Source organism: Molothrus ater, chromosome 5 (genome assembly GCF_012460135.2).
Source record: "Molothrus ater isolate BHLD 08-10-18 breed brown headed cowbird chromosome 5, BPBGC_Mater_1.1, whole genome shotgun sequence".
Classification (NCBI taxonomy): domain Eukaryota; kingdom Metazoa; phylum Chordata; class Aves; order Passeriformes; family Icteridae; genus Molothrus; species Molothrus ater.
In genome coordinates, this window is record NC_050482.2 from 760,756 (window position 1) to 785,884 (window position 25,129).

General features: G+C 64.8%; 4 protein-coding genes across 4 annotated transcripts; 1 reads left to right on the forward strand and 3 right to left on the reverse strand.

Moving 5' to 3' along the window:
- The first annotated feature begins 64 nt into the window (after positions 1–64).
- On the forward strand, positions 65–10,524 carry NCAPH2 (non-SMC condensin II complex subunit H2). The gene is made up of 21 exons (XM_054514881.1): positions 65–111; positions 1,229–1,475; positions 2,613–2,714; positions 3,255–3,310; positions 3,739–3,814; positions 3,906–3,977; positions 4,405–4,484; positions 5,474–5,616; positions 5,690–5,764; positions 6,228–6,325; positions 6,508–6,579; positions 6,680–6,746; positions 7,370–7,477; positions 7,689–7,742; positions 8,348–8,418; positions 8,521–8,587; positions 8,740–8,817; positions 8,936–8,979; positions 9,074–9,175; positions 10,149–10,298; positions 10,374–10,524. The coding sequence occupies exons 2-21, from the start codon at positions 1,368–1,370 to the stop codon at positions 10,521–10,523; spliced, it is 1,773 nt and encodes a 590-aa protein (XP_054370856.1). The 5' UTR covers positions 65–111; positions 1,229–1,367; the 3' UTR covers position 10,524.
- Positions 10,525–11,401: 877 nt separating this feature from the next.
- LOC118697678 (protein SCO2 homolog, mitochondrial) lies at positions 11,402–13,539 on the reverse strand. Its single transcript, XM_036400493.2, has 3 exons — positions 13,529–13,539; positions 13,133–13,362; positions 11,402–12,181 (listed from the first exon to the last, which is right to left on the reverse strand). The coding sequence occupies exons 1-3, from the start codon at positions 13,537–13,539 to the stop codon at positions 11,418–11,420; spliced, it is 1,005 nt and encodes a 334-aa protein (XP_036256386.1). The 3' UTR covers positions 11,402–11,417.
- Positions 13,540–13,545: 6 nt separating this feature from the next.
- Positions 13,546–19,788, reverse strand: TYMP (thymidine phosphorylase). Its single transcript, XM_036400492.2, has 9 exons — positions 19,662–19,788; positions 18,907–19,109; positions 18,731–18,829; positions 18,162–18,291; positions 17,954–18,072; positions 17,035–17,197; positions 16,336–16,566; positions 15,088–15,228; positions 13,546–13,718 (listed from the first exon to the last, which is right to left on the reverse strand). The coding sequence occupies exons 1-9, from the start codon at positions 19,786–19,788 to the stop codon at positions 13,546–13,548; spliced, it is 1,386 nt and encodes a 461-aa protein (XP_036256385.2).
- Positions 19,789–20,551: 763 nt separating this feature from the next.
- ODF3B (outer dense fiber of sperm tails 3B) lies at positions 20,552–23,315 on the reverse strand. The gene is made up of 6 exons (XM_054514899.1): positions 23,207–23,315; positions 22,925–23,128; positions 22,103–22,204; positions 21,119–21,234; positions 20,711–20,848; positions 20,552–20,626 (listed from the first exon to the last, which is right to left on the reverse strand). Exons 1-6 carry the CDS (start codon positions 23,313–23,315, stop codon positions 20,552–20,554), a joined length of 744 nt encoding a protein of 247 aa, XP_054370874.1.
- Positions 23,316–25,129: the final 1,814 nt, after the last annotated feature.

Genomic DNA, 25,129 nt, shown 5'->3' on the forward strand with positions numbered 1-25,129 from the left:
GGCCCGGCGGCGCGCGGCGCTGACGTCAGCGATGCCGTGACGTCATCGGCGCGCGGGGTGCGTCGCGGAGCGCGGGAAGGACGAAAATGGCGGCGGCGATCGGGGGACGAGGTGGGGCTGGTGAGGGGCGGGCAGTGGGGACACGGCGGGATCGGGGTTTGTATGGGGACCGGGACCGGGATCGGGGTCAGGGTTTGTATGGGGACCGGGATCGGGATCAAGGTTTGGATCGGGATCGGGATCTGGATGGGGACCGGGACCGGGATCACGATCGGGATTGAGGTTTGAATGGGGACCGGGACTGAGATCGGGATCACGGTCAGGACCGAGGTTTGAATGGGGACCGGGATCAGGTCGGGATCGAGACCGTGATTGGGATCTGGATCAGAATCACGATCGGGATCGAGGTTTGGATGGGGAGCGGGACCGGGATCAGGGTCGGGATTGAGGTTTGAATGGGGACCGGGATGGGATCGGGGTCGGAATGCCGGTCGGGATTGAGGTTTGAATCGGGACCGGGATCAGGATCGGGACTGAGCTTTGAATGGGTACGGGGACCGGGATTGGGATCGGAATCACGGTCGGGATCGAGGTTTGGATGGGGAGCGGGACCGGGATTGGGATCGGAATCACGGTCGGGATCGAGGTTTGGATGGGGACCGGGATCAGGTCGGGATCACAGTGGAGATTGAGGTCGGGATGGGGACCAGGATTGGGATTGGGATCACAGTCGGGATCGAGGTTGAGAGTGCAGTTGGGGTAGGGATTAGGATGGGAATTGGGGTCGGGATTGGAATTGAGGTTGGGCTCGGGACCAGGGCAGAGTTAAGGATGGGAATTGGGGTCAGGGTCAGGTGAAGGTTGGGATAGGGGATGGGATTGGGGTGAGAATCAGGGTGGGGAGCGGGATCAGGGCTGGGACTGGGTTCCAGATTGGGATTGGGATTGAGTTTGAGGTCGGGGTCAGGGTTGGGACTGAAGTTAGGGTCAGGATCAGGTCAGGATTGGGATCACGGTCAGAGTGAGAATCGGGGCCAGGGCTGGGACTGGGGTTGGGGTCAGGGTCAGGATTGGGGTTGGGATCACGATCAGGGTCAGGATCGGGACTGGGCTTGGCAGTGGGGTTGGATCTGAGTGTCGGGATCGGGATTGCTGTTGGGATTGGGGTGGGGATCTTCCAGCCCAAACAATTCCCCGTTGCCTGAGCTGTGTCCCCGTTCCCACCCAGCCGAGCTGTGATTCCTGCAGAGCTTCCCCTGGAGCTGTCCCCTGCCCTGCAGCCCAGGACACTCATTCCCTGAGGGACCCTCCTCCAGGGCGGGGAGCTCCCAGGCCGCTTTTGGGGTGTCTGCAAGGGGGATCCCACCATGGAAGAGGTGGATTCCCGCTTCCTGCACCTGCTGCAGCCCATCCGGGACCTCACCAAGAACTGGGAGGTGGACGTGGCTGCCCAGCTCGGGGAGTACCTGGAGGAGGTAACAGGGTCACCCTCGTGTCCCCTGCCCCTCCTCTTCTTTCTCCTTTTTCTTCATCTTCTTCCTTTTATCCCTCTCTTTCCTGCTCTTTTTCTCTCTATTTTTATCCCTCTTTTTCTCTCTCCTTTTTGTCTTCCTTTTCTTCATTTTATCCCTCTCCTTCTTTTCTCTCTCTTTTTATCCCTTCTTTTCTTCCTTTTACTCCTCTGTCTCTTTCCCCCTCTTTTTATCCCTCCTTTTCTCTCTTTTTCTCCCTTTTTTTCCTTTTCTCCCTCCCTTTCCCCCTCCTTTCCTGTCTCCTTTTTCTTCCTTTTATCCCTTTTTTTATCCCTCTTTTTCTTCCTTCTATCCCTCTCTTTCCCCCTCCTTTCCTCTCTCCTTTTTCATTTTCTCCCTATTTTTATCCCTCCTTTTCTCCCCTCCATGGCCAGGTGAATTTTCCCAGGTGAATCCCAGGGTCATCCAGCTGGGGTGGTGGCCTTGGGGACAATGACACCTTTCCCAGGCTCTCTGCCACCTCCCCTCATCCCTGTGGCACCCCAGACCCTGCCAGGCTCATCCTCTCCTCCTGCCTGTGAGGAACAGATGTATAAAGAATTCCCGAAACCTCACAGAAAGCTCTCACAGTTTTATACCTCTGTATGCAAACACTGAAACAAGGTGTGCTGACTTAAAGCCATAAAATAGAAATGACATTGTTGGGAGAGAGATTGAAGTAGGAACGAGTTTCAAAATATGGCCTTGCAAAAGAATTTTAAAGGAAAAAAAAATTTAATTTAATTAAGTTTTAATAAAAAACTTAATCTTAGAGAATTAAAACTGGGAAAGATGCATGGTAGCAAGACCACATGGAGGAAAAATAGAAATGATCAGTTAGAATTAACAGCAATATTAGAATTAACATAATTAATTGCAAGTGGTCAGTGTTAGAATTAACAGCAATATTGTGTGGCAGAAGCTAATAGGGTGAAAAATATTTACAAGGTGTTGTAACCAGAAAATAAGTTAGCTTTTAGTAGAACAGTGCTGAGTTTTAAATCTTTTATATCTCACCCTTCGTTGAGACTGATTAGAGAATAAAACCTTTTCAAACACCTCTGTAAAAGCTAAACCCAAACCCTGCCCTGCCCCTCCCAGCTGGACCAGATCTGCATTTCCTTCGACAATGGCAAAACCACCATGAACTTCATGGAGGCAGCGCTGCTGATCCAGGGCTCTGCCTGCATCTACAGCAGGAAGGTGAGCATCCCATCCCATCCCATCCCATCCCATCCCATCCCATCCCATCCCATCCCATCCCATCCCATGATCCTGAGCCACCCCGAGTCCCTGCGGTCACCCCACAATTCCCCCTGGCTTCAAGTCATTGATTGTTAATCTCAGCTCATCCTTCCGAAACTGGATCCCTTTGTAGGTGTTGGCAGCCCCAGGGAACAGCAGGAATTTTGCTGTTCTCCAGGGTGGGATATAAAATCCTATTTTGTCACAAAATTGTGGCATGTTGGAGCTTTTGGACCACAAATTCCTGGAATGGTTTGGCTGGGAAGGGACCTCTGAGCCCATCCAGTGCCACCATGGGCAGGGACACCTCCCACTGTCCCAGGCTGCTCCAATTCCAGGGATTTCCCCCAGTCGGGCCGTGGAATGGCTGAAAAAAGGGAAAAGAGCAGCAAACCCCAGGGAATTGACCCCCGTGATGGGAGAGGGGGAGTCCCTTGGGTGGAAGGGCTTTCCCAGGAGCTGCTCCCCCCTTTTCCAGCTCCAGGTGCTGTTTTCCAGGTGGAACACCTGTACATGCTGGTCTGCCAGACACTGGACTGCATCTCCAAGAAAAAGTGAGTGGGATTTTCCCTTCCCAGGGGGAAATTTCCCTTCCCAGAGGAGAATTTTCCCTTCCCAGAGGAGAATTTGTCCTGCAGAATCCCTGCCCTGGGTCTGTCCTGGGCCATCCCCACTCCCATCCCTGCCCTGGGAGGTGCATCCCAGGCTTAGGAATGTCATCACAGGGATAACACACAAAGCCAGGGCTGGTTTTCCTTCTGGTTCATGGGGATTCAGGAGCCCAAAGGAGCCTGAGGGAGCCTTTTCCAAAAGGAAAATCCCTTCGGAATGTGCTGCCAGCTCCTTTGGACTTCCACACTGACACGAACGAGAGGGAAAACCCTGTTATTTTTTGGGGGATTTTCCCACCTGGAGGGGCCACAGCAGGGCTGGAGGGACCCTTGGCCACCATTCCCTGGATCCTGAGCCCATTTTTCCCTAGGAGGGAGAAGCTCCCCACTTCCCTGGGCCCCGACGGCCGCGATGCCGACGCCACCTTCACGGAGAAGGAGGAGGAGGTGAGGCGGGCTCTGTGCTCCCTGTCCTGCTCCAGGAGGGTCCCCTGGTGTCCCTGCCAGCTGGGGTGACACTGGGGGGGCTTTCCTGCAGTTCCTGTCCCTGGATGACATCCCAGAAACCAGCCAGGCCAGCGTGGACATGAGGAGGGATCAGCAGCCTGCCGTAAGAGAAACCAGTTGCATTTTATGCCTCCTTTTAGTTCTCCTTTCCCTTCTTTTATTCCTCTGTTTATCCCTCCTTCCTCCTTTTCTCCTTCCTTTTTCCCTATATTCCTTCTTTTTATCCTTCCCTTTCCCCCTCCTTTTCTCCCTCTTATCCCTGTTTTTATCCCTCCCTTTCCTCTATCCTTTTTCCTCATTTTCTTCCTTTTGTCCCTCTCTTCCCCCTCCTTTTCTCCCTTCCTTTCCCTCTCCTTTTTCCTTCTTTTCTTCCTTTTATCCCGCTTTTTATCCTTTCCTTTTTCCCTTCTTTCCTCCCCTCCACGGCACCATTTTCCCAGGTGAATCCTGGGGCCATCCAGCTGGGGTGGTGGCCCTGGGGACAATGACACCTTTCCCAGGCTCTGTGCCACCTCCCTGTCCCTTTCCAGGCCGTGAGCATCGTTCCCCTCACCCCAATGTCCCTGGTGCCCCCGGAAGAGGGGGAGAAGAAGGAAAACCCCCTCCTGAGGTGCCACTCCTGGGATTGTCCCGTGTCCCCTCCCCTGGTGGGATTGTCCTGTGTCCCCTCCCCTGCTCCAGTCCCTGGATATGATTGTCCCATGTCCCCTCCCCTGCTCCAGTCGGGATCCATGGGTGGGATTGTCCTGCGTCCCCTCCCTGGTGGGATTGTCCCATGTCCCCTCCCCTGCTCCAGTCAGGATCCATGGGTGGGATTGTCCTGTGTCCCCGCCCCTGCTCCAGTCCCCGGTGGCATTGTCCTGTGTCCCTTCCCCTGGTGGAATTGTCCCATGTCCCCTCCCCTGGGTGGGATTGTCCTGTGTCCCTTCCCCTGGTGGAATTGTCCCATGTCCCCTCCCCTGGGTGGGATTGTCCCACATCCCCTCCCCTGGGTGGGATTGTCCCACATCCCCTCCCCTGCTCCAGTCCCTGGTGGCATTGTCCCACATCCCCTCCCCTGGGTGGCATTGTCCCGTGTCCCCTCCCCTGGGTAGAATTGTCCCGTGTCCCCTCCCCTGGGTGGCATTGTCCCGTGTCCCCTCCCCTGGGTAGAATTCTCCCTTGTCCCTTCCCCTGGGTAGAATTCTCCCGTGTCCCCTCCCCTGGGTGGCATTGTCCCGTGTCCCCTCCCCTGGGTGGCATTGTCCCGTGTCCCCTCCCCTGCTCCAGTCCCTGGTGAGATTGTCCCTTGTCCCCTCCCCTGGGTAGAATTCTCCCGTGTCCCCTCCCCTGGGTGGCATTGTCCCGTGTCCCCTCCCCTGGGTAGAATTGTCCCGTGTCCCTTCCCCTGGGTAGAATTGTCCCGTGTCCCCTCCCCTGGGTAGAATTGTCCCGTGTCCCCTCCCCTGGGTGGCATTGTCCCGTGTCCCCTCCCCTGCTCCAGCCGGGGTCCCTCAGCACACGCACGCAGTTCCTGCTGGGATCTGTGGAGGAGCAGGCCGCTCCGGGGATGTGCCCAGGGGCCGTGGTTGGGGACAGTGTCGTGCCGTGTCCCCGCAGCCGGCGCGGCGAGGTGCTGGCCAGCCGCAGGGATTTCCGCATGAACACCTCCACCCCCCACGCCTCGGGCGCCTTCCTGCTGGAGCTGGCCGGGCTCTCCCCCACCCACCCGCAGCTTGAGCAGCGCCTGGGGACAGCCACAGGTACTGGGGGCTCTGGGGTGCCTGTGTCGCTGTCGCTGTCCCTGCCAGGACTCACTGTCGCTGTCCCCAGCAGCGGCTCCGGGATCCAGCCCCGCGGAGCATCCGAGCACGGCCCTGGTGAGGGCACTGAGCTTCTGCGAGGAGGCAGGTGAGGGGTGGCACCTGCCAGGGTGTCCTGGGGTCCCTCTGTCCGTCCAGGAGGCTGCAGAGGAGGGTGAGGGGTGAATTCATCCCTGACAGGAGGGGACAGTCAGGACTGGGCTCGGCTCCCAGGGAACAGGGACAGGAGGAGAGGGAACGGCCTCAGGCTGGATTTTGGGGAATTTCCTCCTGGAAAGGGCCGTGCAGCCCTGGCACAGGGGTGAGGTCCCTGTCCCTGGAGGGGTTTAACATCCCTGTGGATGTGGCACTTGGGGACATGGGCAGTGGTGGCCCTGGCAGTGCTGGAAAAGCTTGGATTTGGGCTCTGGGGGATTTTCCAACGTACCAACTGCAGCATTCCCTGCTCCTGCCCTGGCAGGAGAAGCTCCTGGGGGCATTCCTTGGCAGACAGGGTGGGAATGGGGGGTTCTGGAAGCTTCTCCAGCCTCTGCCCATTCCCACCCCTCCAGATGATGCAGGACCTGAGGATGACGACGTTCCCGGGGCCCCCCTGGGGGCTGACATGGAAGTGACCCCGGTCCCTAACGAACACATCGTGGCTCAGAGGGTCTGTGTGGGGCAGGGGCTTGGGGGGCTGCCTGTGCTCCTTCCCTGGATCCCCTCACTCCTTCCCCAGAGCCTTGTGCTCCTTCCCTGGATCCCCTTGCTCCTTTCCTGGAGCCCTGGATCCCCCCAGCCCAGCCCTTCCCTGCCCCCCAGTCCCTCACTGCCCCTCTCCGTGTCCCCCAGAGCACGCCCCGGACCCGGGGGTACGTCCTGCGGGAGAGAGCCCCAAGCCACGACCCCAAAGCCCTCAGCAAGGTAAGGGGGGCCTGGAGCCAGGGAGATCCCAAATCTGAGCCAGGGAGATCCCAAATCTGGGATGCCCCAGAGCCCCTGCCCATGCTCACCCCTGTGCCAGGAGGAGCCCAATCCGTGGCAGAGCCTCGACCCTTTTGGAGACTCCGAGGAGAAGCCCTTCAGGAAAGGTATTTTGGGGGAAACTGGGCAGCTCCAGGGGAGCAGGGACAGCACAGCCTGTGGTGGGTCATCCCTGGTCACCTGCCCCTCAGTGTCCCCAGCCCCACAGTGGGTTCTTCCCAGCCCCATGGTGGGTTCTTCCCAGTCCCACAGGGGGACATTCCCAGCTCATGGAAGGTCATTCCCAGCCCCATATCCCTCATATTCCCAGCTCCATGGTGGATCCTTCCCAGTCCCATGGGAGGGTCATTCTTGGCTATGTGTCCCTCAGTGTCCCCAGTCCCATAGTGGGGTACTCCTGCTCCCACAGGGGGACATTCCCACCTCATGGAGGGACATTCCCAGCCCCACATCCCCATCCCCATGGCAGGTCCTTCCCAGTCCCACAGGGGGACATTCCCAGTCCCACAGGGGGACATTCCCACCTCATGGAGGGACATTCCCAGCCCCACGTCCCCATCCCCATGGCAGGTCCTTCCCAGCCCCACAGGGGGTCACTCCCAGCCACACTGGACATCCTCAAATGTCCCTGTCCCCACACTGGGTCATTCCAGCCCCACGACATCCAGAGGGGCCCCTTCCCAGCCCCTGGTGGTGGCAGCACACCCGGTGTCACCTGTGTCACCTGCAGGGAGGCCCTTCCTGGTGCCACACGGCCTGGATGACGTGGTTGGAGGCAAGAGGAAGAGGAGGAGCCCGAGGAAGCTCCAGGATTTCACGAGATGGTTCTCTGCAGCCTGTGAGTGATTTCTGTGGGATTGGGATCCAAAAGGATTTAAAAATCTTTAACAGAAGGATTTAACAGTCCTGTGCATGTGGCACTTGGGGACATGGGCAGGGGTGGCCTTGGCAGTGCTGGGGGGGGACTTGATGGGCTCAGAGGGCTTTTCCAACTTGGATAAATCCATGGAATTTCCATCCAATGATTGTTCCTGATCTGCTCGCCCCAGACAACAACGTCACAGAGGGACGGAAAAGCAGGAGGAAGGGCCCCACCTTTGCAGGTGAGGGGACAAGGGCAGGGACACATTCCCTGTCCTTGGGGACACCAGGGACTGGATCCTGCAGTGGGGAGGGCATGGAGGGGAAGGACACCCAAAACTGAGGGGGGAATGGACAGCAGGGACTGGATCCTGCAGTGGGGAGGGCATGGAGGGGAAGGACACCCAAAACTGGGGGGAATGGACACCAGGGACTGGATCCTGCAGTGGGGTAGAAGGAGGGGAAGGACATCCCAAAACTGGGGGGACACCAGGGACTGGATCCTGCAGTGGGGAGGGCATGGAGGGGAAGGACACCCAAAACCTGGGGGGACACCAGGGACTGGATCCTGCAGTGGGGAGGGCATGGAGAGGAAGGACACCCAAAACCCGGGGGGGACACCAGGGACTGGATCCTGCAGTGGGGAGGGCATGGAGGGGAAGGACACCCAAAACCCGGGGGGGACACCAGGGACTGGATCCTGCAGTGGGGAGTGCATGGAGGGGAAGGACACCCCAAAACTGGGGGGAATGGACAGCAGCTCCTGCAAAGGGGAAGGGCCTGGGAGGGTTCTGCTTTGGGGGGGTGCAGAGGGGCCATCCCAAATCCCTGCTCCCAACCCCTGCAGACCTGGAGGTGCTGTACTGGCGGCAGTTCAAGGAGCGGCTGGCGGCGCACAGGAAGCTCCGGAGCCGGGGGGTGAGCGGGGTGTGGGCTAAACTGGGAGGCTGGGGGGCTCCAGCATCCCCTTGCCATGCTCTGGGGGTGCTCAGGGGGGCTCAGGGCTGTTCCTCCCCCCAGGAGCTGCTGAGGGAGCCGGAGCCAGAGCTGGACCAGGAGCGTGGTGCCGACAGTGATGAAGGGGCAGGTGCTGGAACCCAAAACCCCAAATCCCCCCAGCCTGGGGAGCCTTTCTTTCCTTCCTGGGGGTCTGGGGGGGGGTCCTAGAAGGTTGGGGGGGGTCTCAGGGGGCACTGAGGGGGTCTCAGGGGACACTGAGTAGTGTCCCCATCCTGGCAGATGGGGATGATGATGATTTTGTGGAGCACGAGGACATGGAGCCTGAGGCACCAGAGGAGCTGGAGGAAGGAAACCTGGGTGAGCTGCTGACCCTTCCCTCCCCAGTTCCCTGGCCCATCTGTCCCTGAGGGTCCCTGTCCCTCCCAGGGGGGTGGCAGGGTGCTGTCCCCCACTCTGGTGACCCTTTTTCCCACAGACCCCCCCGAACCTGGCTACGAGGAGCTGGTGCGCAGGAACGTGGTAGGTGCTGGTGTGGGGACCCGGGGGTGACTCCAGAGGGTCAGGGTGTCCCCAGGAGGCTCGGACGTGTCCCCATTGCTGTCCCTGTCCCCAGGAGCTGTTCATGGCCAGCTCGCAGAAGTTCGCGCAGGAGACGGAGCTGTCGCAGCGCATCCGGCAGTGGGAGGAGCGCATGGAGCCGCTGCTGCAGGAGCAGGCACGGACCCGGGCCGGGCTGGCACCTGGGGGGCACTGCCCGGCTGGGCAGGGGGCTGGCACTGCCCTGCTCACCCCGAACACCCAGTACCCACCCACTCTGAGCCCTCTGCCCTTCCCTGCCCACACCCAGAGCCCCCTGCCCACACGTGAGCACCCCCTGCCCCTCTCTCTCCACCCCTGAGCCCCCTGCCCACCCCTGTCCCCTCATACCTGCAGGAGTCCTGTGCCCTGTTCCACGTCTGAGCCTACGGGCTGGCACTGACCAGTGACCCTCCCTGTCCCCTCCCTGTCCCCCAGGAGAGCCGTGTCCCATTCCAGGTCCATGGATAGGGGCTGGCACTGACCAGTGACACTCCCTGTCCCCCAGGAGAGCCGTGTCCCCTTCGATGTCCGTGCCTACGGGCTGGCACTGACTGGTGACACTCCCTGTCCCCTTGCTGTCCCCCAGGAGAGCCGTGTCCCATTCCATGTCCATGGATAGGGGCTGGCACTGACCAGTGACACTCTCTGTCCCCCAGGAGAGCCGTGTCCCATTCCATGTCCATGCCTACGGGCTGGCACTGACTGGTGACACTCCCTGTCCCCTCCGTGTCCCCCAGGAGAGCCGTGTCCCCTTCGATGTCCATGGATAGGGGCTGGCACTGACCAGTGACACTCTCTGTCCCCCAGGAGAGCCGTGTCCCATTCCATGTCCATGCCTACGGGCTGGCACTGACCAGTGACACTCCCTGTCCCCCAGGAGAGCCGTGTCCCATTCCATGTCCATGCCTACGGGCTGGCACTGACTGGTGACACTCCCTGTCCCCTCCCTGTCCCCCAGGAGAGCCGTGTCCCCTTTGATGTCCGTGCCTACGGGCTGGCACTGACTGGTGACACTCCCTGTCCCCCAGGAGAGCTGTGTCCCATTCCATGTCTATGCCTATGGGCTGGCACTGACTGGTGACACTCCCTGTCCCCTTGCTGTCCCCCAGGAGAGCCGTGTCCCCTTCGATGTCCGCGCCTACGGGCTGGCACTGACCGAGCGCTGCGCGGAGCTGGGCCGGTGGCACTCTCTGGCCAGCCTGGTGGCCGGGCAGGCCCCGTTCGAGGTGTGCCGCTACCTGCTGGCCTCGCTGCAGCTGGTAAGGCTTTGGAGGCTCCCTGGGGGGTCGCTGGGTGTGCCAGGACCCCCCTGCCACCCTCTGTCCCCTCCCCAGGCCAACGACGCGGAGGTGGAGCTGGCGCAGGAGCCGGGGCTGGAGGCGGCGCTGGACACGGCGCGGCTGCGGCTGCTCTCGGCCCGCCCGGCGCACGAGAGGTTCCAGCACTTCCAGCTGCCCTCCCAGAGAGACCCTGGCCCCCAATAAACCCCCCCCCCCCTTTGCTAAGGAGAGGCCTCTTCCCTGGGGGGGTGTAATGGGCATGGGGGGGTTACAGGATACAGCTGCACTGGGATTTGGGGGGGGGTCCCTTCAGTCACCTGCACAGGGACCCCCAGCCGTGGGGACGGGCCTGGGGGGTCCCTCTGCCCACCTACCTTTGGTCTCCCTTTGGGGAGGGGTCACTTCACTCACCTATGCAGAGCCCCCTGCCCCATGGGACGCTCCCGGGGGGCTGCAGGGGTCCCTCCCCAGCATGTGACACTGCTGGGGGGCAGTGGGGCTGGTGGGGGTCCCTCCGCCTGCTCACCCACGTTCTCCCCCTCACAAGACACACCTGGGGGTCACTCCACCTGCCCACGCAAAACTTCCCTCATCCCAGACCATTCCTGGGGACACTGGGGGCTGTCAGGTGTCCCCTCTCTGCCATGTGCCACCCCTGCAGGCTGTCAGGGCTCTGTCCCTCCCATGGGACACAGCTGGGGGCTGTCAGCTGTCCCCGCTCTGCCATGTGACACTCCTGCAGGGTATGGGTTCTGTCCCTCCCACAGAACACACCTGGGGGACACTGCAGGTGTCAGATGTCCCCCTCCATGTGCCACCCCTGCAGGGTGTGGGCTCTGTCCCTCCCACAGAACACACCTGGGGGACACTGCAGGTGTCAGATGTCCCCCTCCATGTGCCACCCCTCCAAGGTGTGGGCTCTGTCCCTCCCACAGGATGCCCCTGGGGGCTGTCAAGTGTCTCTCCCCTGCCATGTGACACTCCTCAGAGGCTGTGGGCTCTGTCCCTCCCATGGGACACACTGGGGGTTGCCATCAGTCCCTCCCCCATTTCCCAAATCACGACAGACCCCACTCGGGGGGTGGGGGTCACGGCCGTTTATTGCCCTCCCGCGGGGGGCAGCGGCTCGTAGGCGTCCATGTGTCCCCTGACGCTGCGCGCCACCTCCTCGGCCGTGCGGGAGCGGCCGTAGCAGTCCCGGAAAACGCCGTCGGGATCCACGAGGAACGTGAGCACCGAGTGATCCACCACGTAATCCCCGTCGTCGTCGCGGGGCCCGGCGCTGACGTAGACGCGGAAGGCGTTGGCGGCGGCCCGCACCTGCTCGGGGGTGCCGGTGAGGCCCTGCAGGCGCGGGTGGAAGTCCCGCAGGTACCGCGCCAGCGCCGCCGCGTCGTCGCGCTCGGGGTCCACGGTGACAAAGAGCGGCTGCAGCGGGGGCAGCGCCGGGTCGCGCTCCAGCAGCTCCACGGCGCGGCTCAGCTTCTCCAGCTCCTCGGGACACACGTCCGGGCAGTGCGTGAAGCCGAAGTAGAGCAGCACCCAGCGGCCCAGGAAATCCGCCTTGCTCCGCGCCGCCCCCGACGTGTCCTGCAGCTGGAAGTCGCCCTGGCCCAGCGCCAGCCGGCGGAGCTGCTGGAGGCGGCGGGAGCGCTGCTGCCGCTCCTTCTGCTGCCGCACGTACAGCCAGCCCGCCGCCGCCGCGCCCGCCACCGCGCCCGCCACACACAGCCGCTGCCGCAGCGGGAGCCCCGCGGCGCCGGGGGGCGCGGCCAGGCGGCGCCGGGGCTGCCGCGGCCCCGGGGGGCACAGCCGCGGGCACAGCCGCGGGATGGGGCGCAGGGACCGCAGCATCGCTGGGGCTGTGCGGAGAGGCGAGGGGGGGTCAGGGGACACGGGGAGCTGCCCCGGGGTCCCCGCCCCGTGGTGGGTTTGACCCCAACCCTGTCCCCCAAATGCCCTCTGACTCCTCATTTCACCTCTCCTGATGCTCCTTGATGCCTACTCTTTCTCCCAAATGCATCCTGCCCCCCTACTCAATACGCTGCTGCTCTTGGAGCCCCCAGTCTGCTCCCCAAATGTCCCCTGACCTCTCATCCCACTCCTCCTGATGCTCCTGGACCCCAACCCTGTCCCCTGAATGTCCCCTGACCTCTCAATCCACTCCACCTGACGGTCTTGAACCCCCCACTCAATATCCTGCTGCTCTTGGAGCCCCCATGCTGTCTTCCAAATGCCCCCTGACCCCTTATCCCACCCCTTGGACCCCAACCCTGTTCTCCAAATGCCTCCCAACCCCTTATCCCATTCCTCCCGATGCCCTTGGACCCCAACTCTGTCCCCCAAATATCCCCTGACCCCTCATCCCACCCCTTCTGATGTTCTTAGACCCTCCACTTTTTCCCCCAAATGCCCCCTGCCCCCCCACCCGGTATCCTGCTGCTCTTGGAGCTTCCACCCTGTCCCCCAAATGCCCCCTGGCCCCTTATCCCACCCCTTGGACCCCAACCCTGCCCCCCGTGCCCTGCTGCTCTTGGACCCCCAGCCCTCCAACCCAAATGCCCCCTGACTCCCCATCCTACCACTCCTGATCCCCTTGGACTCCAACCCTGCCCCCCAAATACCCCCTGCCCCCGTCGTGCCCTTGGACCCCCAGCCCAAATGCGCCCTGACCCCACGTCCTGCTGCCCTCGGGACCCCATCCCGATGGCTGCTACTCCCGGGCCCCCGCTCTGCCCCTCGAACGCCCTCTGGCCCCTCATTCCCCGCTCCCGGTGCCCTCCCTCCACCCGAGATGTGCAGTCCCCGCTGACCTCTGGCCTCCACCCGCGCCCCGTCCACCGCCGGTCCCGCCCGGAGCACCCGCGCCGCTGCCGGCGGAACCGGAAATACCGGGAGGAGGCGGAGCCACGGTGGGAGGGGGCGGGGCCACGGCGGAATGAGGCGTGGTCTATAAGGTGCGTGCCCGATGTGGGCGGGGCGTAGCCAAAATGAAAGGGCGTGGTCAATATGAGGGGCGTGACCGGACTGTAGATTGCGCTGCCTAAGTGGGCGGGGCGTGGTCAAACGGGAGGGGCGTGGCCAATGTGAGGGGCGTGACCGGGCCCTCGTGCACTCCCCCCTTCACCCACGAGGTGGCGCCACCGCCCCGCGCCGCAGCCCTCAGACTCGTGGGTGGGTGTGTGTGTGAATCGCGACATGGCCCCGACATCGCGATCATCGCGGTTTATTGCGAGTCCCGGCATGGCCCGGGCAGGGCTCCCGAGGGCACGATGGTCTCGGCCACCAGCGGCGGCGGGTCCCGGGGGGGCTCCGGGCCGAGGCACAGCGCGTCCTGCAGCTCGCGCCGGCCCTCCGCGCCCAGGGTGCCCTCATGGTGCACCCGCAGCCAGGGCTCGCCTGAGGGAGAGGGACACGGAGGGGTTATCGGGGGCTCTGATCCTCCCAGATATCTTCCCCAACCGGGGGCACAGAGGGGTTATCGGGGGGCTCTGATCCCCCAGATATCCTCCCCAACCGGGGTGCACAGAGGGGTTATCGGGGGGCTCTGATCCCCCCATATCCTCCCCAACCGGGGGCACAGAGGGGTTATCGGGGGCTCTGATCCCCCCATATCCTCCCCAACCGGGGGCACAGAGGGGTTATCGGGGGCTCTGATCCGCCCATATCCTCCCCAACCCGGGGGCACAGAGGGGTTATCGGGGGGCTCTGATCCCCCCATATCCTCCCCAACCGGGGGGCACAGAGGGGTTATCGGGGGCTCTGATCCCCCAGATATCCTCCCCAACCCGGGGGCACAGAGGGGTTATCGGGGGCTCTGATCCCCCCATATCCTCCCCAACCGGGGGCACAGAGGGATTATCGGGGGGCTCTGATCCCCCCATATATCCTCCCCAACCGGGGTGCACAGAGGGGTTATCGGGGGCTCTGTTCCGCCCATATCCTCCCCAACCCGATGGCACAGAGGGGTTATCGGGGGGCTCTGATCCCCCCATATCCTCCCCAACCCGGGGGGCACAGAGGGGTTATCGGGGGGCTCTGATCCCCCCATATCCTCCCCAACCCGGGGGCACAGAGGGGTTATCGGGGGCTCTGATCCCCCCATATCCTCCCCAACCCGGGGGCACAGAGGGGTCATTGGGGGGCTCTGATCCCCCCATATCCTCCCCAACCGGGGTGCACAGAGGGGTCATTGGGGGGCTCTGATCCCCCCATATCCTCCCCAACCGGGGTGCACAGAGGGGTTATCGGGGGGCTCTGATCCCCCAGATATCCTCCCCAACCCGGGGGCACAGAGGGGTTATCGGGGGCTCTGATCCCCCCATATCCTCCCCAACCCGGGGGCACAGAGGGGTTATCGGGGGGCTCTGATCCCCCAGATATCCTCCCCAACCCGGGGGCACAGAGGGGTTATCGGGGGGCTCTGATCCCCCAGATATCCTCCCCACCCCGGGGGCACAGAGGGGTCATCGGGGGGCTCTGATCCCCCCATATCCTCCCCAACCGGGGGGCACAGAGGGGTCATCGGGGGGCTCTGTTCCGCCCATATCCTCCCCAACCGGGGGCACAGAGGGGTTATCGGGGGCTCTGATCCCCCAGATATCCTCCCCAACCGGGGGGCACAGAGGGGTTATCGGGGGGCTCTGATCCCCCAGATATCCCCCCGAACCCGAGTGCACCCCAGCCAGGGCTCGCCTGAGGGAAGGGAGACACGCGGATGCCCGTGGGGCACACGGCGGCGATGGAGGTTCCAGGGAGCCGCCCTCACCTGCCCGCAGGTGCTGCCCGGTGCCCACCAGCAGCTCGGCGCCCACGCGGGGGTTCACGGGGTCCCCGGCCCGCGACCGACCCGCGCCCAGGCGGTGCAGGACCCGCGCCAGGGGCAGCGCCCGCACCTGCTGCACCCAGCCTGGGCAAAGGGGGTGGGGGTCAGGGACATGGAGAGGGGACAGGGACATGGAGAGGGGACAGGGACATGGAGGGGGACAGGGACATGAGGGGGACAGGGACATTGGGGGAGACAGGGACATGGGGGGGACAGGGACATGGAGAGGGGACAGGGACATGGAGGGGGACAGGGACATGGGGGGGACAGGGACATGGGAGGACAGGGACATGGGGGGGACAGGGACATGGAGAGGGGACAGGGACATGGGGGGAGGACAGGGACATGGGGGGAGGACAGGGACATGGGGGGGGACAGGGACATGGGGGGAGGACAGGGACATGGGGGGAGGACAGGGACATGGGGGGGGACAGGGACATGGAGAGGGGACAGGGACATGGGAGGAGGACAGGGACATGGGGGGACAGGGACATTGGGGGAGACAGGGACATGGCGGGGGGCTAGGGATATGAAGGGGAGACAGGGACATGGAGGGGGACAGGGACATTGGGGGGGGACAGGGACATGAGGGGGACAGGGACATTGGGGGAGACAGGGACATGGAGGGGGGACAGGGACATGGAGGGGGACAGGGACATGGAGGGGGACAGGGACATGGGGGGAGGACAGGGACATGGAGGAGGGTCAGGGACATGGGGGGACAGGGACATGGAGAGGGGACAGGAACATGGAGGAGGAACAGGGACATGGAGGGGGACAGGGACATGGAGGGGAGGAGACAGGGACATGATGGGGAGACCTCAGCCCGGGCAGGTCAGGATATGGCATCCCCCAGGGATCAGGAACTGCCCAGGGATGGGGGGCAGGGGCACAGGTGAGGACCCCCAGAACACGGGACTGGGAACCAGGGACCCTCGAGGAACAGTGTGTGGGGCAGGGGGGTTTGGGCACCCCCAAGCACAGAGGATGGGGGGCAGGGGGCTGCAGATGAGGGCTCTCAGGGTGGGGGCAATAATCCAGGGGAGTCTTGACCATCCCGGGCAGGGGCGAGGGGATGGCGAGGGACGGGGGCAGTGGGAATGGGGGGGACCCTCAGCCCCTGAAGGGGCACGGGGTGAGGAGAGGGTGGGGAGTTTGGGGTGCAGGATTTGGGCTGGGGTCCCCTCTGACCTTCCTGCAGCGCGGGCAGCTCCTCGCAGACCTTGGCCTCGCCCAGGAGCTGGCGGCGCTGGGCGGGGGTCCCGGCACAGAGGCCCCGGGCGGTGTCGGGGGGCACCCCCTGCGCCCCCAGCATGGCCTCGAACGTGCCCAGGGCCGAGCCATCGTCCAGAGCCCGGGCCAGGCGCTCACGGCCCTGCTCGGCCCCCGCGGCCATCCCGCACTGCCACAGCAGCACCCCGCCTGCACCCCAAACGGGACACGGGCTGGGACCCCCACAGGGACCCCCACTCCTGGGGAGCCCCCAAACCCTGCCCCACTGCCTCTCTGCGCCCCCAGCCCCGCTCGGGACGGGGATGAGGGGCCAGGGCAAGGATAGTGGGACAGGGACCCCATGAGGGGACAGAGAGTGTGAGGGGGACCCCAGGATTGGGACTGGACACAGGACCCGTGTGTGCAGACCCTGGCTCCCCCGTGTCCCCCCGTGTCACCCACTGACCCAGGGCAGTGACCCAGGTGTCGCAGGTCGCCCCCTCCCGTGTCACCCACTGACCCAGAGCCGTGACCCAGGTGTCGCAGGCTGCCCCCTCCCTTGTCTCCCCGTGTCCCCCCGTGTCCCCCCGTGTCACCCACTGACCCAGAGCCGTGACCCAGGTGTCGCAGGCCGCCTCCTCCCTTGTCCCCCCGTGTCCCCCCGTGTCACCCACTGACCCAGAGCCGTGACCAGGTGTCGCAGGTCGGGGGGGCCGCCCCCCTCCAGGCACTGCAGCGCCTCCAGCACCTCCAGCGCGTTGCCCACGGCGCGGCCCAGCGGCTGCTCCATGCGGCTCAGCAGGGCCGCCGTGCGGATGCCCAGGTGTGCGCCCACCTCCACCTGCGCGGGGACACGCGTGGGGTGGTGGGGACAGCGGGCGGGGACAGCGGGAAAGGACAGGGACAGCGGACAGGGATAGGGATGGACAGGGACCGGGACAACAGGAGGGGACAGTGGGCAGGGACAGGGACAGGGATAGGGAACAAGGAGGGATAGGGACAGGAGCGGGGACAGTGGGCAGGGATAGAGACAGGGCAGGGGTGGGGACACGTGGGGACAGGGACAGGGGCAGTAGGAAGAACAGACAGGGTCAAGGAACAGCAGGCAGGGACAGGGACAGCAGGCAGTGTGGGCAGGAACGGGACACGTGAGGACACGGACAGCCAGGGACAGGGGCAACGGGCAGGGTCAGGAACAGGAGCAAGGACAGGAACAGCGGACAGGGACAGGAGCAGGGACAGCGGGAATGGCCCGGGACAGCAGGCACAGAGGACGGGGACAGCGGGAACGGCCCGGGACAGCAGGCACAGAGGACAGGGACAGCGGGAATGGCCCGGGACAGCAGGCACAGAGGACGGGGACAGCGGGAACGGCCCGGGACAGCAGGCACAGAGGACAGGGACAGCGGGAACGGCCCGGGACAGCAGGCGGGCACAGAGGACAGGGACAGCGGGAATGGCCCGGGACAGCGGGCACAGAGGACAGGGACAGCGGGAACGGCCCGGGACAGCAGGCGGGCACAGAGGACGGGGACAGCGGGAGGGGACGGCGGGCAGGGCAGCCGGGCAGGGGTCCCGGGGGTCCCCGGGGTCTCACCAGGCTCCGCGCCAGCTCCCGCGCGCTCTCCTGGGTGGGGTACAGAGCCGCCTCCCCGAACTTCACATCGAGCACCAGCGCCGAGAGCCGCTCCGCCGCCTTCTTGCTGAGGATGGAGGCTGGGCCGGCCGGGCGGGCGGGGGCGTCACCGCCTGCCTGCGCCCCTCCCGCGCCCCTCCCGCGCGGCCCCGCGGCCCCGTGCCCGTACCGGTGATGAGCGGCAGGCTGTCCACCGTGGCCGTGACGTCGCGCAGCCCGTAGAGCACCCGGTCCGCGGGCACCAGCTCCGCGCTCTGCCCCACGATGCAGCAGCCCACCCGCGCCAGGATGTGCTGCATCTGCGGGAGCCGGTGTGCGGTGGGACCCCACGGACACCCCACCATGGACACCCCAGGGACACCCCATGGACACCCCAGGGACACCCCACGGACACCCCAGGGACACCCCACGGACACAGCACGGACACAGCACGGACACCCCAGGGACACCCACACAACCCACGGACACCCCAAGGGCACTCCCCATCTTCTCCTGCACCTTTTGGGACCCCGTGAGAACCCACAACCTGTTGGCACCCGTACCCCATCTGTACCCCATGGCATCCACCCCCTCTTTGGATCCCATGGACGCCCCACTGGCACCCCACACCCCATGGACGGGTGCCCCAGTGGGACCCCATCATCACCCCATTGTCACCCCCAGCCCTCTGGCGGCCCGGTGCCCCCGAGCCCGGTTCCTGCAGGGTGTGAGGGTGCCCGTGGTGTCCCCGTCCGTCACCTCCTCGGGGCTCTGGGACACACGGAACCCGGGAATGGCCTCCAGCTTGTCCAGGGTGCCCCCGGTGTGGCCCAGCCCGCGCCCGCTGATCATGGGCACCTGGGGAGGGGCACAGGTAGGCACAGATGCGGCTCGGGGACCTCCCCGTCCCCGCCCCATCCCCGGGTCCCCCTCACCTTGCAGCCGCAGGCGGCCAGCGCGGGGGCCAGGGCCAGGCTGACCTTGTCCCCAACGCCACCGGTGGAGTGCTTGTCCACCACCAGCCCGTGCCAGGCGGGCGGCCAGGCCAGCGTCCGGCCAGAGCTGGCCATGGCCCGGGTCAGGGCCAGCGTCTCACCCGCGTCCATGCCCCGCAGCCGGATGGCCATCAGCATGGCCCCTGCGGTGACAGCGGCCGGCCGCATGTCACCTCTCCGGTCCCCTCCCCTGTCCCCAGCCTGACCCGTGCCCCGCAGCCAGATGCCATCTGCGTGGCACCCGGGGACACGCGGGGCCACCGCAGTGCCCTCCCCAGGACCCCCACACACCCACATCCCCTGGCCGTGTCCCTCTGCCGCGTCCTGGGGTCCCCCTCTCTCCCCCCCAGATATGTCCCCAGCCCAGGACCCCCTGCTATGTCCCGGGGTCCCTCTCTTGTCCTCCCAGGGTGGTCCCCCAGCCGTGTCCCCTGCCCAGGACCCCCTGGCACATCCCGGGGTTTCCCTTGCTGTCCCTCCCGCTGCTGGGGCCGCCCGCTGGCCCGGTGTCCCCTGTGCCCGTGTCACTCCCCTGTGCCCGTGTCACTCCCCTGGCCATGTCCCCCCGGCTCTGCCCGCGCTCCCCACCCCGTCCCCGTCCCATCGGCGCATTCCCGGCTGTGCCGCCCCTCACGCTCCCTCCGCTGCCCTCTCGCTCCGCTCCCGGGCTGTCCCCGCGTCCCTCCCGCCCGCACCGATCTGTCCCTGCTGCGCGGTGCCCTCGGTGACGCCGCGCACGAAGCTCCGGATCTCGGCGTCCTCCAGGCGCTCCCCGTCCCGCTTCTTGCGGATCAGGGTCGGCAGAGGGGTCGGGGCGTCCATCCCTGCCCCGGACAGCGGGCACCCCGCTTTGGGACGGCCGGCACTGCGATGTGGCAGCGGTCACAGCCCGAAGTGGCGCCGATGGCACCTGAGCCCGCACGGCCGCGCCCCGGTTGCTCAGAGCCGCCACCCCGAGCCCGCAGGGCCGCGCCTGCCCCGGCGCTGCCGGGACCTGCCCGCTGCCCGGCCTGGCCCCGTGCCCGGCCTGGCCCCGTGCCCGGTGCCCGCTGCCCGCGGGCGGCGAGGCGGCTCCGGCCGTGGACTCTGAGCCCGGGGTAACGAGCGGGGCACGGGAGAGGCCGCGGCGGGGGGTGACACGGGGGTGACACGGGGGGTGACACGAGGGGTGGCCCCCGGGTCCCTCATTCACCCTGGACGCTCGCAGGTGATGCCCTGCCAGGGATCCCCCCCATCCCAGAGCTCCCACAGAGTGGGGGGAGTCCTCGGGGCGCGGCGTTGGTGTGCACGTTCCCTCCCTGTTCCGTGTCTCCAGAGCCCCCCGTGCCCCGAGGTGCTGGGTGGGATGGGATGGGACTGGAGCAGGGAGGGGGTTGGCAGCACATCCCTCACCCCTGGCACGTCCCACCCCACCATGGGGTCCCTCTCCGTGGCCTTGCCAGGGTCTCCCTCGGGATGGGCCAAGTGTGGCTTTAGGGGAGCCCCCGGTCCCCGTGCGACGCAGCGGGACAGAAGGAGAGCGAGCGAGTGCTGCTGTGGTTCGTGTTTGTCACAGGCTGACAGCGTCACCCACGTCCCCGCTCTCCTACAGCTGCAAGTCCATCACGGGGACCACGGATTCCGAGTGGCGCACACCGAAGGTCTGTCCTTGTTTGCGGTCCTGCGGGAAGACAGGGGCGATGTGAAGGTGACAGGCTGTGGGTCCCTGTCCCCCAGCCCTGTCCCTGTCCCCGTCCCCGCTCACCGGCTTGGGGTAGTAGTCGCTGGGGCTGGGCGTGTTGGAGGTCAGGCGGGAGCGGGTCCGCCCCACTATGGTGCAGCGGGGCGCCCGTGCCATGTACAGGTTGGTGTCCACAGTGCAGTAATTGTTGGGTCCTGGGGTCTGCGGGGACAGGGGCGGGTCACGTCACCCCCTGGACACCACACCCTTGGTACCCCGAGCCCCTGCACCCCACACTCAGCCCCCCGCAGTCGTGGCACTCCAGACTCCATGGTACCCCAACCCCACAGACCCCTGGCACCCCACACTCCAGGTACCCCACCTCCCCGGGATGCTGATACCCCAGATCCCAGTCCCCCAGCACCCCAGTCCCTTTGCACCTGCCCCCCCAGCCCCCTGCCCCCCCAGGCCCCCGGCCCTCCCAGCCCCCACCTTTTTATCGTTGTCGAAGATGCTGTGGCCTCGTCCTGTCATGGTGTATTGGGGGGTCGATGTCTTGTGCACCAGGCGGGGGCCCACCACGGGTGGCAGCTGGTAGGTGGCAGGGCCTGGGGAGGGGACATGGCTCAGGGGGACACGGGGCTTCACCCTCCCACGGCCTGGGAGGGAAGGCTCAGCCCCGGGGCGCTGGGCGGGTCAGACCAACCAGGGAATGTCGGGGAGCCCAGTCTGGCTCGGGGGGATGGGGGATCCCAGCCCGAGGAGGAGGAGATGGGGGGCCCAGCCCAGAGGAGATGAGGGGGTCCCAGCCCAGCCCAACACACGGGGAATGATGGGGATCCCAGCCCAGCCCAACACACAGGGAATGATGGGGATCCCAGAGCAGTCTGGCCCAGGGGGAATGATGGGGATCCCAGCCCAGTCCGGCCCAGGGGGAATGATGGGGATCCCAGCCCAGTCCGGCCCAGGGGGAATGATGGGGATCCCAGTGCAGTCCAACACAGGGGGAATGATGGGGATCCCAGCCCAGTCCGGCCCAGGGGGAATGATGGGGATCCCAGCCCAGTCCGGCCCAGGGGGAATGATGGGGATCCCAGTGCAGTCCAACACAGGGGGAATGATGGGGATCCCAGTCCAACACAGGGGGAATGATGGGGATCCCAGTGCAGTCCAACACACAGGGAATGATGGGGATCCCAGTCCAACACAGGGGGAATGATGGGGATCCCAGCCCAGTCCAACACAGGGGGAATGATGGGGATCCCAGCCCAGCCCAACACACAGGGAATGATGGGGATCCCAGTGCAGGCCGACACACAGGGAATGATGGGGATCCCAGCCCAGTCCAACACAGGGGGAGTGATGGGGATCCCAGCCCAGGGGGGATGTTGGGGGCCCCAGCCCAGCCCCAGGGGTATGACGGGGTCCCAGCCCGGGGGACGCGGGGGTCCCGTCCCGCCCCCCTCCCTGTCTCACCTGGCGTCTGCTGGGGTTTGTCCGGGCGGCTGCGGGACCTCACGGAGCAGGCGGGGGCCGAGGGCAGCGTCACCCTGGTTGCCTGCTCCGGGGAATAATGCGCTGCAAGGGGACAGCGGGGTCAGCCCCGTCAGCTGCGGCACCGCGCGGGGCTGCGGCCCCTCACCCAGTCCGTCAGTCAGTCAGTCCGTCAGTCCGTCCGTCAGTCAGTCAGTCAGTCACTCCGTCCGTCAGTCCGTCAGTCAGTCACTCACTCACTCTGTCAGTCAGTCCGTCAGTCCGTCAGTCAGTCAGTCAGTCAGTCAGTCAGTCAGTCAGTCACTCCGTCCGTCAGTCAGTCACTCAGTCCGTCAGTCCGTCAGTCAGTCAGTCCGTCAGTCAGTCAATCAGTCAGTCAGTCAGTCAGTCAGTCAGTCAGTCAGTCACTCACTCAGTCCGTCAGTCACTCAGTCCGTCAGTCCGTCAGTCAGTCAGTCAGTCCGTCTGTCAGTCAGTCATTCCGTCCGTCAGCCAGTCACTCAGTCCGTCAGCCTGTCAGTCAGTCAGTCCGTCAGTCACTCAGTCCGTCCGTCTGTCCGTCAGTCAGTCAGTCAGTCCGTCCGTCAGTCAGTCACTCAGTCACTCAGTCCGTCTGTCCGTCAGTCACTCAGTCCGTCAGTCCGTCAGTCAGTCAGTCAGTCACTCACTCACTCACTCAGTCTGTCAGTCAGTCCGTCAGTCAGTCAGTCCGTCACTCACTCACTCACTCACTCACTCACTCACTCACTCACTCACTCACTCACTCACTCACTCACACTCACTCACCCACTCACTCTCACCCACCTGGCCCGGGTGTGTCGCTGGCCCGGCGCTCTCGGGGGCGGCCGCTCATGGTGAAGGCGGGGCCGCGCTCCGGGCCGCGGGCGGTGCAGCCGGGGGGCACCAGGTACTGGGGCCCGGGGGAGCGCGGCTCCTCGGGGGCCTCCAGCCTCATCCCGAAGGTGTAGGCGGGGGCTCGGCGGCCGGAGGGGTCGCGCTGGTCTTTGCCTGGGGGCGGGCAGGGGCTCCGTGGGACTCGGCCCCCCCGGCTCCCGTCCCCCGCGGGCCCCGCGGCCCCGCACTCACCGATGCAGCCGGGGATCCCGTACTTGGGCCCGGGGCTGCCGTACGCGGCCGAGGTGGGCCCCCGGGGCCGGTGGGGTCTCCAGGGGCCCACCCGGGCGTCGTTCGGCATGGGGGGTTCCGCTGGGGGCGTCTCCGCTTCAGGCTCGGGCCCCCGGCCGGAGGCCTCGGGGGCAGGCGCGGGTACCCCCGGCGGGGCTGCCCGGGGCGAGCGCAGCGGCGCCGGCATGCGGGGATGGCCGTGTTGGTGGCAGCGGCGCCCTGGTGACAAGGGACTCTGCGGGGCCGCGGGCGGCGGCGGGGTGGCCGTGGTGTCACAACGGCCCCGGGGTTCCAGCGCTTTGCCCTCCTGCGCGCTCAGCACCCCGCGGTGACAACAGTGACAGCGCCGGGAAGGAACGCTGGGAGCCCCATGCATAAACCCCGGCACCCCCATGGGTACATCCCGATGGGTACACCCCAAAAACACACCTCATGGGTACACCCCAAAAATACATCCCATGGATACATCCCAAAAATACACCCCAAAAATACACCTCATGGGTACATCCCAATGAGTACACCCCAAAAATACACCCCATGGGTACACCCCAAAAATACACCCCATGGGTACATCCTAATGGGTACACCCCAAAAATACACCCCATGGATACATCCCAATGGGTAGACCCCAAAAATACACTCATGGGTACATCCCAATGAGTACACCCCAAAAATACACCTCAAAAATACACCCCATGGGTACACCCCAATGGGTACATCCCAAAAATACAACCCATAGGTACATCCTAATAAGTACACCCCAAAAATACACCTCAAAAATACACCCCATGGGTACACCCCAAAAATACACCCCATGGATAAACCCCGGCGCCCCCCATGGACACATCCCAATGAGTACACCCCAAAAATACACCCCATGGGTACGTCCCAATGAGTACACCCCAAAAATACAGCCCATAAGTACACCCTAAAAATACAACCCATAGGTACATCCTAATGGGTACACCCCAAAAATACACCCCATGGGTACATCCCAATGGGTACACCCCAAAAATACACCCCATGGGTACACCCCTGGCACCCCATGGATGCACCCCTTGGATCCTATATCTGAACCCCCAGAAGCCCATATATGACCCCCCCCACCCAGACCTCGTGGAGAGGACAGGAGGGACATGGAGACACAGGAACACAAGGACAGGGGGACAGGAGGGGACATGGAAGGGGACATGGGGACAGTGGGGGACAGGGGAACAGGGAGACCTGGATGTGAATGACACGTGGGGGACATGGGGACATAGGGGGGGACATGGGAAGAGCACGGGGACACAGGGAGAGGGTGAAGGGGTGACAGGGGACATGGGGACAGGGGGGACACAGGGGATGTGGGGACATGGGAATATGGGGGACACAGGAGGACAGGGGGACACAAGGACATGGGGGGACATGGGGACACAGAAACTGGCTGAGACCCCAGGGGGCTGCCTTGGGGACAACCCTTCCCTGGGGGACACCTCTGTCCTGGGGACACCTCCGGTCATGCCCCCCATCCATCTCCCATGGGGAACCGAGGGTCCCCGTCCCCCGTTGGTGTCACCCGTGGGGCGCAGACACAGCAAAGGGACACGGGGACATCCCGGTGCTTCGGTCACTTTATTGGGGGGTCTCCGTGTAGGGGGGGCGGGGGGTGGGAATTGGGGTGCGGGACAGGGGTTTGGGGGAGGAGGGGATTGGGGGGCAGGGTTTGGGATGGGGGCAGGACGTGGGGCTGGGGGGCAGAGAACCAAAGGTTGGGGGGGCTGGGGGTGGGACTTGGGGGCTGGGGTTTGGGGGTGGTCAAGGGGCTGGGATCTGGGGGGCAGGACACAGGGTTTGGGGCACAGAGTGTGGGGTGTCAGGGGCAGGAGGTGGGATTTGGGGCAG